The sequence below is a fragment of the Chlorella variabilis genome, assembly GCF_000147415.1.
Source record: "Chlorella variabilis unplaced genomic scaffold CHLNCscaffold_6, whole genome shotgun sequence".
Taxonomy (NCBI): Eukaryota; Viridiplantae; Chlorophyta; class Trebouxiophyceae; order Chlorellales; family Chlorellaceae; genus Chlorella; species Chlorella variabilis.
In genome coordinates this window covers 1,588,065-1,597,789 of record NW_005435082.1, presented here as the reverse complement: position 1 = coordinate 1,597,789, position 9,725 = coordinate 1,588,065, and the positions used below count along the sequence as shown (strand labels likewise).

Here is a 9,725-nt window from a genome sequence, read left to right as displayed (position 1 = left end):
AGGAGGGGGAAGAGGGAGGAGGAGGGGATGAATGGGGAGGAGGGGAGGGAGTGAGGAAGAGGCAGAGGGGCGAGGGAGGTGGAGGGAGGAGGAGGAGGAGCGAGCGTGGTGGCAGCGAAGCGACTGATGCGCGCGGTTGGAGCGGGGCTGGCGGCGTGGCAGCGGGAGGAGGTGGCCCTGCCCCGCCCCGCCCAGCCCTGCCCCGTGCCCTGCACCGCCCCGCCCCTCCCCGCCGCACCTTGGCGGCCTCCACCTCAAAGGAGTGCAGCTCCCTGTCGGGGTCCTCCACTGCATCCAGCAGGTATGAGGGGCGGTGCGGCGCCTGCTCCCCCGCGGCAGCCGCCTGGGCGCCCTGCCCCCCCGCCGCCTGCCGCTGCGCCTCCTCATCCTCCGCGTCTGCACGAAGGAGCAGGGGGCAGGGGCGTGCGGTGGGGGCAGGGGAGGCAGAGGGGAGCAGGCAGGCAGCACAGGCCCAGCCCGTCCGTGCGTGCTGGCAGGCGCGCGGCGCCGCCGCCGCCGAGCCTGCACCACCCTGCCGGCACGCATCGGTGCCGCGCCCCACGCCGCGCGCTGCCCTGCCGCCACCAAGCCTGTACCACCCTTGCCGGCACGCTTCGGTGCCGCGCCCCACGCCGCGCGCTGCCCTGCCGCCACCAAGCCTGCACCACCCTTGCCGGCCCGCATCGGTGCCGCGCCCCACGCCGCGAGCTGCCCTGCCGCCACCGCCACCACCCCACCAGCTCGGCTCACCCCCTGCCGCCACTCCGCTGCCACATGCGCACCCTCCACCACATGCACACCCCGCAGCACCACACGCGCCACGCCGCCGCCGCCTCACCCTCCGCCGCCGCCAGGTCGATCTCTTCCATCTGCGCCAGGTCAGCGACGGCGCGGTCCCGCCGCGCCGCGCCCACCCGGAACTCCGCCTCGCCTGCCCCGGCCGCTCCCGCCGCCACCGCTGCCCCTCCCGCGGCCGCCTTGCTGGGCAGCTTGGCGGCGTCTCGGATGACAGGGTCGGCCAGCAGCGCGCGCAGCACCTCTGGGTGAGGGCTCTCCACAAAGAAGCGGTTGTGCTGCAACACGAGCTTGACCTGCGGCATGGGGGGGTCGGGCACAGCAGGCACAGCAGGCACGGCAGGCAGTGGGCGACTGTGCGCCATGCTCGCACCACGACCACCGTACCGCACGCCACACCCACACACGTGCATGCCCACATGCACACATGTACACGCCCACACCCCACCCCACACCCACGCCGCACCTTGCCGTAGTTTTGTGTGCAGCCCTGGATGAACTCCCGGATCTCGCGCGGCAGCACGTTCTTGGACAGGCGCCCCAGCACCCCCACAATCGTGCCCATCTCCAGGCCGATGGAGACGGCGGCGTAGAGGGAGTGGGGGGTCAGCTGGTACTCGTGGATGAACCTGGGGGGGGTGGAAAGTGCGGCGGGTGGAAAGCGCGCGGGGTGGGGTGGGGACAGCATGCAGCGTAGGCAGGGGGAGGAGCGCGGGGAGCCAGGGAGCCTCCCTCCGACCCGGCCCTGGCAGCGGCCGGCCCCGCGCAGCGCGGCGCGGCGTGAGGCGGCAGCGCGGGCCCGCCGCCGCTCTCGCTCTCGCTCACTCGGGCCTGGACACGGGCTCTGCGATGGCGATGAGGAAGTCGTAGGCCTGCTTGTAGACGGGAGAAAAGGTCTCCAGGAAGACCCGGCAGTCGGGGCACACCCACAGCGGCCTGCGCCCAAGGGACAGGGGTGCGTACATGTGACGTGCTGCTCACGATGCATCAAACATGACGTGCGGCGCCAGGTGGCAGTGGGCAGGCCGGCGGCGGCGTGTGGCGGCACGCAGCACCGACGCCACCCCCCGCGATCCCCGCCCCCTCCCAGGCCAGCCCCCGCTCGCCTGTTGAAGTGGTCTGGCTTGAGCCTGAGGGATGTGAAGTCGCGGTACTCCTCGTCTGCCGCCCCCAGGCGGTACGTACCGCCCCCCTCCTCCCCCTCATAGTCCTCGTCAGACACAAACTCTTCCTCCAGGTCAGCATCCTCCGCCAGCTCAGCGGGGCGCGGCCGGCGGCGGGAGGCCTGCAGGGCGGCGCGGAGCAGGGTGGGGTGGTAACCCAGGTGGCGCGGGGGTGGTGAGGTGGCGGGGGAGGGCGGGGCAGGCTGAGCATCGCGGTCCTGCCCGGCGGTTCCGCCACGGCCCTCCCCAGCAGCAGCCGGCGACGCTTGCAGCGCCAGTGCGGCCTCCGCTCACCGCGGGCGCAGCGGCCGCCTTCTTCCTCTGCCCGCCCCGCCCGCGGCCGCCTGCCGCCCTGGCCTTTCGCGCCCCGCGAGCCGGCGCATCCAGCACCACCCTCTGCCCGGCCTTGCTGCCCGGCGCGCCGCGGCCGCGTGTCGGCTTGCGCGCGGGCCTGCTGCCACCGGCCTTGCTGCCGGGTGCGCCTCCTGCCGCCGCCTCCTCCTTCTCCTCTGAATCATACACCTCAAAATCGTCGTCCTCCTCATCATCTTCCCCAGCCACATACGCCTCATCCTCCTCCCCCTCCTCCGCCTCCTCATCGCTGATGATCACCACATCGGGGTCGCCCTCGGCGCCGGGGTGGTAGTCCTCATCGTCCTCCTCCTGTGGGTGGGGTGAAGGCTGGGGTGGGGTGGAGTGCGGGGGGGCTGGCGCATGGGGCAACAGCAGCAAGGGTAGGGGTAGAGGTATGTGCAGGCAGCCGGGGGGCAGGCAAAGAGTGAGGAGCTGCAAGGTGCGAGGCGGCATGCCGATGGGGCGACCGGGGGTGGCTGCAGGCAGGAAACGGAGGAGGCCAAGCCCCGCACGCACCTGGCGCCGCCTGCGCCTAGACCCCTCACCGCCGCCGCTGCCCGCTGCCTGCCCAGCGCCGCTGCCAGCGACAACTTTCAGCCGGATCTTCATGCCGCCGCCTGCAGGAGCAGCACGGCAGGCGGGCGGGTGGCGCGGGTGGCGGCAGCGGTGCAAGCAGCATGGCCGGTGCGGTGCGCTGTGGAGGTTTTGGGCGCTGCGAATGATCTCCTGTACCGCTGCTGGCTGGCTTGTGGAGCTGCCCAGGCGCCCCAAGGCTCACCTGCGCCCTGCCCAGACATGTGCACCACCCGGCCGCCGCCGCTGCGCCTGCACAGGTCTCGCGACAGTCAATTATTGCATCACTGGATCTGGGGTAGCCTGCCGCAGCCTATGGAGCACGAAGGGTGTGATCGGGGTGCTGGACTTGGCCAGGGGGCTCTCCAGCCGATCTGGAACGATAGAGACCGATCCTACCAGTTAAAAACAGCGCCGAGAGCCGCAATTTGCACCCAAAGGCCCATCAGGGCAAAAGAAAGCCAAATTCATGTGCCACGCTGTAGCTTACCCTGGAGGGCCCTGGCGCTGTTACGCTGCCCATCCCATCGCCCAGCACCGCTGCAGTGGGGTAGCGCACGAGTCTCGGGAGCCAGCACACCCGGCTCCAAGTCGGTCCCCACCCTCGCCTCAGCCGCTGCACACACCATGGCCGCGGCGTCCTCCCCCTCCCGCAGGTGTGGGTCGCTGCTGGGGTGCCGCCGCAGCCTGCCTGCTCTGCACAGCCCGCCCGGCCTGACCCGTCTCCCGGACGCCCCACCGCTGCCCCTGCAGGCGGGAGCAGGACGTCATGAAACTGAGTGAGTGCTTGCGGGGCGTGGGAGACGCCTAGGGGCCGCACGCCGTAGCGGGGGCCACATGGGCGGCAGCGGCAGCGGGCGCTGGCAAAGCGGTGCCGACACCCACCCTTGTCCCCATTCTGGCCCTGCCATTGCAGTGATGAGCGACTGGCAGGTCGAGCTGGTGGAGGACAACATCTCCGAGTTCCATGTCGTGTTTAAGGGCCCGCCAGAGAGTGAGACCCCGCCGCCGCCACCTCGTCCGCCGCCGGTCCCGCCGCTGCCCGCACGGTCGCACCATTTGCCTGCGTCCAGCTGCTGTCTCCCGCTGCTGACGCTGGCGCGTCAACAGTGGCAGCGGTCGGCGGCCCGCAGCCGCCCAAACCCACGCCGCCGCCGCCGCGTCGCTGCCTCCTTGTCCCGGCAGGCCCGTATGAGGGTGGCGTGTGGCGGGTACATGTGGAGCTGCCAGAGGCCTACCCTTACAAGTCCCCGAGCATTGGCTTCGTCAACAAGATCTACCACCCAAACATCGACGAGGTGGGCTGGGTGGGGTGGGGCGGCCAGCGGCGGCGAGATGCTTGATTCTTGATGCAAGCCACAGAGTGGTGTACCTGTTGGCGCGGCTTCTCCTAATGTGTGTGTTGCCGCCTTTCCTGTCGCCCCGGTGTTGCACACTCAATCCTGGTGCTGCTGGCTGGCGTGTGGTGGGTTGCAGGGCGCGGGCAGCGTGTGCCTGGACGTCATCAACCAGACCTGGAGCCCCATGTTTGACCTGGTCAATGTGTTTGAGACTTTCCTCCCGCAGGCGAGTCCCATTGCGCCTGCCCGCCTGCCTGGCTTGCCTGCTCGCCGGTTGACTGGCCTGCTTCCTGGGTTTTGCTTGCGGGCCAGGCCGTCAGGGCTGGCTGGCTGCTTGGGGCATCCGCCCCGCCGCCACCAAACTGTCCCCAACCTGCCGCCGTGCGCCTCTGCAGTTGCTGCTGTACCCCAACCCCTCTGACCCACTCAACGGCGAGGCCGCGGCGCTGCACATGCGTGACCCGGGGGCATATCAGAAGAAGGTGGGCTGGCTGGCTGTGGCCGCCTCGTGAGCTGAGCTGGCCTTTGCTTAATCGTTAGGTTGCTGCAGCCGGCCTGCAGGGGAGCGACGTGCTGCTTGCATGGACCCTGGGTCCGAGCTGGGTGTGCCAGCTGCCCTGCCCTGCAATCTGACCTGCGTCGTGAATTGTACCGCGCATGTACTGCACCGGTACCGCCTGCAGGTGAAGGACTATGTGGTGCGGTACGCCAAGGCCGAGGACGTGGCGGCGCTGGAGGAGGCGGAGAAGCACGGCGGCGGAGGCGGCGACGGCGCGGAGCGCATGAGCGAGGATGAGTCGGGTGGGTGGCGGCTGCATGATGGCTCTGTCTAGCTGGCTGGGAGGCTGGATGCATGCTGATTGTAGATAGCTGGGCATGTTCATTGGCAGGCAGTGGGATGTCGCAGCTCTTGACCCAAGCATCCTGTTTCGGATCTTCCTGCTGCTGCTGCAGACGGCTTCCTTTCCAGCAGTAGCGACGAGGAGGAGGAGCAACCAGCGGGCAAGATGGAGTGACCCCCCCTCCCTGCCCTCGCCTTGTTTGTGCGTCCGTGAGCCCCGTTCCCGCTAGGCAGCTCCCCCACACACTTGCATTTGTCGCTAGCAGTGCTAGGCCCACCTGTCTACCCTTTCCTTATCCCATCTGCTTCTGGTGCCCCTATTTTTTGCTCTGCTTTTGTACATCACTGCCTTGCACCCGCCGCTGTACATTCCCCTGCGTGCCCTGCCGCTCCGCTCTGCTCGCTTGCCCTTGCTAGCGTGGTTGAGCGTGCCTGCCTGGTTCGCAGCCTCTGGCCCGCCACACAACTCGTACCTTCTCCAGCCTGCTGCCACCTAAACCCTTGGTGTCTGCGCCTCGCATCTTTTATTTTTGTACACTAGTGGCCTCCCCCGACAGGCCCCTCCCATCTCCTCCCATGATCCACCCCCGGCATTCTTACTAGCCCAGCCTGTGCCTCGCTCCGCTCTTCTCCTGGCAGACCGCACCGCTGTCTGCCTCTCTGCATGTGTTGCAATTGCCTGTGCAGTCCTGGAAACTGCTGATGGTTCCTGTAACAATACAAGGACGGATAGTCGAGCATTTGGGGATCTGTGGTTGGTGTTCCGTGGTGGTGGATGGCGACTTGGCGCCACCGCCCGCCCGCGGGCAGGTCAGCTACAATCCGCGCCTTAGGCCATGTGGCTTCGTTTTTTCGCTTTTACCGCACCTCTCATTACATTCTGCAGCTGCGCTGGCCTGCTCAGCACCGGCTGCTTGCCACGAACACGCCTGGCGCGTGGGCAGGGCCGATCACTGGGCCGGGGGCCTGACCGGAGAGTGGCACAGCCACCGACCACGCCCTGTGGCTGGCAGCGATGGGCGCACCAAGGTAGTGAGCTGACCCAACCCAGCTCCTGCCCACACACCCACGCTTGCGAACGCTTCCGAGAGGCCAGGCATGAGCAGCGCCAGGCGTCGCAGCACGGACGCGCCTGGTAGCAGCAGTGCAGCCCGGGGCGGTGGCGGCGGCGCTGGCGGGCCGCCGGGCACCACTCCTGGCTGGCGCTATACGCTGCGGGTGCCCAGCTGGAGCCAGGCGCAGCTGCCGGATGGCGACACCGCGGTGTTTTACCAGGTGAGTCAGCACGCGCTGCACCTGTGCTACGGATCACCATCAGCAACCGGCGGGAGCAGCCGCGGCGGCAGTCAAACCAGGGCGCCGCCCCGTTTGCCCCTTGGACCGTTGTTTATTGCTGGCTAGCTTGCCACAGGACCGTGCATGTTGTGCATGCTTGGCACACATGGTGTACCCCCTGCTCTGCTGCCCGGGCTGCAGGTGGAGGTGACGGTACTGCCTCCGCAGGGCGAGCCACGCAAGCGCAGCGTGGGCCGCCGCTTCAGCTCCTTTGTCACGCTGCACCGCAGGGTGAGGCAGCCGCGTGGGGGAGGCCCCGGCAGTACAGTGCACTGCACCGCCACTGCGGATCCTGTGTGTGTTTGCCGTGCCGCTACCTATGATGCCTAGGGTGCCAGCGGGCAAAGCCGCCTCCTGGAGGGGCTGGGCTGGTCCTGACCTCCCGCCCCGCCTGCCTGCAGCTGCGTGAGGAGCTGGGCCCCGCCGCGCTCCGCGACCTGGACCCGCCGCCCCGCCGCAGCCTGGCTGGCGTCAACCGCAAGTGAGCTCGGCTCTGCCTGTGCACCCAGGAATGCTTTACTGACGCCCTGGCTCTGCGTGCGTGCCTGCCTGCCTGCCTGCCTGCCGCTCATCATGCATGCCGCAGAAGGCCGACCGCGAGCGCCCCGTCTGCCATGGCCTTTGCGCGTGCTGCAGGCCGGAGCTCATTGAGCAGCGGCGGTGGGAGCTGGAGCAGTGGCTGTGGCGCCTGACAGAGTCGCCCCTGGTGAGTCGGGTGGGGTGCCTGGGAGGGAGGGGGCAGCAACGTGATGGATGGCGGGTTGTGGAGCATTCCATGTGGCAGCAAGGGCTGCCGGACAGCTGTCGCGTGTCTCCTGCTTGTGTGCTTGACCCCCCACCTGCCCCCCCACCTGCTTCTGCCCGCAGATAGCCAACAGTGTCATGATGTTTCACTTTTGTGAGCTGGACGCCGCGGCACGCATGCGCCCGCGGGCGGCGGCGGCGCCACGCGCGTCCCCGGGCTCCGCCGCAGGCGGCGCCGGCGCCAGCGGCGGCGCCTCCCTGCTGGGGAGCCCTGCCGGCAGCCTGGGCACGGCGGCCGCGGCGGCTGCGCCTGCGGCGGGCTTCCTGGGGCCCGGCAGCAGCACCCAGCTGAGCCCCATGCACAGCTACGCCCCCAGCTGGTCGGGTGCGTGGTATGCTGGCTGTGCCGGGGCAGTGTCCCTGGTTGCTGTGTCGTGTGTAGTAGGAGGAGAGAGTTGGCACTGCGTTGCTCGCATGTTCCCCGAAAGCCATGCGGGCTGGCTGGCTTACGCGTGCCATGTGTTGCCGCCATGCCGTGCTGAGCAGGCAGCGAGGCCTCTGAGCTGTATGGCGAATCCAGTGCCAGCAGCCTGGCAGCCGCCGCCGCCGCCGCCACCGCGGCCATCTCCGCAGCCGCCGCAGGCAGCAGCCCCGCTGGCAGGCAGCATCACCAGCAGCCGGCGCCGCCGGGCCAGCTGCACCAGTCGCTGTCGCTTCATGCCCGCAGCGACAGCCAGTCTGACAGCGGCAGCTCCCGGCAGCAGGCCGCCCAGCTGCCGGCTAGCGCGGGGGCCGGGGCCCTGGGCGGCGCAGGCCAGCTGCGGCTGGCCCTGCCGGTGCAGCAGCGGGGCGCGGCCAAGGCGGCGGCACGCCAGCTCAGGGAGCAGCTGGCGGCGGCGCAGGCTGACCTGCAGGGTGAGGCGTCAAGGCAATGCCACGGCTGTGCGTGAGCAGCCAGGGCTGTGTGTGGTTTCATCTCGGCCTGCTGCTTGCGCCTCTGCTCAGCTCACCTGATGTTTGGCGGCAGTCGAGGTCGCCTCAGTGACAGCGCTTGCCTGCCCGCTGTGCAGATGCCGTGAGGACCATCGCTGGTGACCAGCAGGCCATTGCCCAGCTGGCGGCGGAGCTGCAGCAGCTGCAGGAGCTGCAGCAGCTGCAGGAGGAGGCGCAGGAGGAGGGCGGCGGCCCTGAAGCAGCAGCTGGCCGATTTGGAGGCTCAGCGGGATGAGCTGCTGGAGCAGCAGCAGCAGCAGCAGCAGGTAGCCCAGGAGGCGAGCAGCAGGGAGCAGGAGGCACAGCAGCAGCTGGCGGCGCTTCAGGCGGAGCGGGATGGCTTCCAGCAGCAGGCGCAGGAGGCGCAGCGCCAGCTGGCGTCGGCCCAAGCTGAGCTGGCGGCGGTGGCGGCGCAGCAGGCGGCGGCGGCGCAGGGCCGGGACGAGGAGCGGCAGCAGCTGCTGGCGGTTCTGGAGTCGCAGTGCAGCAGCCTGCAGGCGCAGCTGGGTGAGGCGCAGGCGGCCGCGGCGGCTGCTGCTGCGGACAAGGAGGCCGCTGGCGCCAAGTCTCGGGACGACTTGAAGCTTCTGGCGAAGGAGGTCAAGACTCTGCGCAAGCAGCTGGCCGCGGCGCAGCAGGCGCAGCAGCAGGAGGGGCAGCAGGCGTCCGCGCCGCCGCAGGAGCAGCAGCAGCAGCAGCTGCTTCAGGAGCGGGATGCCGAGATTGCCCGCCTGCGAGAGCAGCTGGCGGCGGCGCAGCTGGCCGCACCCAGCAACGGCATCACGCCCAAGGCAGCAGGGGTGGTAGCAGCAGGGCAGCCGGCGTCTGAGCAGCTGGAGTCGGTCCTAGAGGCAGCCGGGGCGCTGAAGCAGCTGCTGGGAAGCTGCAGCGTGAACGGCAGCGAGGCGATGCATGCTGGGAGCGCGTCCGAGGTTCTGTCGCGCCTGGCTGCCGCCGCTCAGCAGCTGGCCGCCATTAGGCAGCAGGTGCGCCAGCAGCTGCTGGAGGCTCCGGCAGCATCTGCAGCGGCGGCGCTGGAGCTGGGAGGCGGCGACGACGGCCGCAGCTCGCCTGCTGCCGCTGCCGGCCCCGAGCGGCGGCTGCGTGAGCTGCTGGCGGGGCTGCTGCTGGATGCTGCTGCAGCCAAGCAGGAGTCAGCTGACCTCCTGCGCAGCACCCTCACTGTGTCAGCGCAGGTTAGTGGGGAGCCAGCGCCGGCGCCAGCTGCCGCCCGGGCGGGTGACTGAGCCAGGCGGGCAGACCTGCTGAGCGGCTGCAGTGGGTTGCGGCGGCGCTGCCGCAGCTTGCCGCTCCGTGCCTGCACAGCCCGACAGCCCCCGCTGGTGGTGGCGCAGCTGCAGGGACTGGAGGAGCGGCTGCTCAGCCCCACCGCCAGCCCAGTGCGGCGCGCCCCCACACGCTAGATAGAGATAGAGAGCCGCCAGGCAGTCAAATACTCCCCTCCCGCAGTGCCGCAGCACAGCAGCTCCGGGCCATGCGCCAACTTCAGCGGCAGCAGCTTGCCCCCAACGTGCCCTTGCCCCTGCCGCATGTTTGCTGTGGCTTTGGCTGATGTAAATGCAACAT

At 69.6% G+C, this 9,725-nt stretch overlaps 3 protein-coding genes across 3 annotated transcripts in view; 2 read left to right on the top strand and 1 right to left on the bottom strand.

Moving 5' to 3' along the window:
• The window catches only part of CHLNCDRAFT_57434 (hypothetical protein), a gene marked incomplete at its 5' end in the record, with an annotated part of 7,108 nt that extends 3,999 nt beyond the window's left edge, over window positions 1-3,109 (bottom strand). The window contains 8 exons of the mRNA XM_005849131.1: window positions 239-396; window positions 839-1,091; window positions 1,262-1,424; window positions 1,621-1,731; window positions 1,860-2,080; window positions 2,253-2,621; window positions 2,829-2,929; window positions 3,091-3,109. Of these exons, the coding sequence (XP_005849193.1) occupies window positions 239-396; window positions 839-1,091; window positions 1,262-1,424; window positions 1,621-1,731; window positions 1,860-2,080; window positions 2,253-2,621; window positions 2,829-2,929; window positions 3,091-3,109 (1,395 nt within the window). The remainder of the gene's footprint in view (window positions 1-238; window positions 397-838; window positions 1,092-1,261; window positions 1,425-1,620; window positions 1,732-1,859; window positions 2,081-2,252; window positions 2,622-2,828; window positions 2,930-3,090) is intronic.
• A 301-nt stretch (window positions 3,110-3,410) lies between these two features.
• On the top strand, window positions 3,411-5,797 carry CHLNCDRAFT_57433 (hypothetical protein). The gene is made up of 8 exons (XM_005849327.1): window positions 3,411-3,541; window positions 3,639-3,664; window positions 3,802-3,879; window positions 4,071-4,183; window positions 4,362-4,451; window positions 4,621-4,707; window positions 4,909-5,026; window positions 5,180-5,797. The coding sequence occupies exons 1-8, from the start codon at window positions 3,513-3,515 to the stop codon at window positions 5,239-5,241; spliced, it is 603 nt and encodes a 200-aa protein (XP_005849389.1). The 5' UTR covers window positions 3,411-3,512; the 3' UTR covers window positions 5,242-5,797.
• Window positions 5,798-6,164: 367 nt separating this feature from the next.
• CHLNCDRAFT_143875 (hypothetical protein) lies at window positions 6,165-9,562 on the top strand (the record flags this gene model as incomplete). Its single annotated transcript, XM_005849326.1, has 8 exons — window positions 6,165-6,341; window positions 6,543-6,632; window positions 6,803-6,882; window positions 7,038-7,107; window positions 7,269-7,530; window positions 7,692-8,060; window positions 8,226-9,334; window positions 9,494-9,562. The coding sequence occupies 8 exons, from the start codon at window positions 6,165-6,167 to the stop codon at window positions 9,560-9,562; spliced, it is 2,226 nt and encodes a 741-aa protein (XP_005849388.1).
• Window positions 9,563-9,725: the final 163 nt, after the last annotated feature.

Bases quoted from the DNA above. Each gene is read 5' to 3' on its own strand.
- CHLNCDRAFT_57433 (XM_005849327.1), top strand. From the start codon at position 3,513: ATGGCCGCGGCGTCCTCCCCCTCCCGCAG. The intron at 3,665-3,801 runs GTGAGTGCTTGC...CTGCCATTGCAG, and splicing joins GCAGGACGTCATGAAACTGA to TGATGAGCGACTGGCAGGTC. The intron at 4,184-4,361 runs GTGGGCTGGGTG...GGTGGGTTGCAG, and splicing joins ACCACCCAAACATCGACGAG to GGCGCGGGCAGCGTGTGCCT.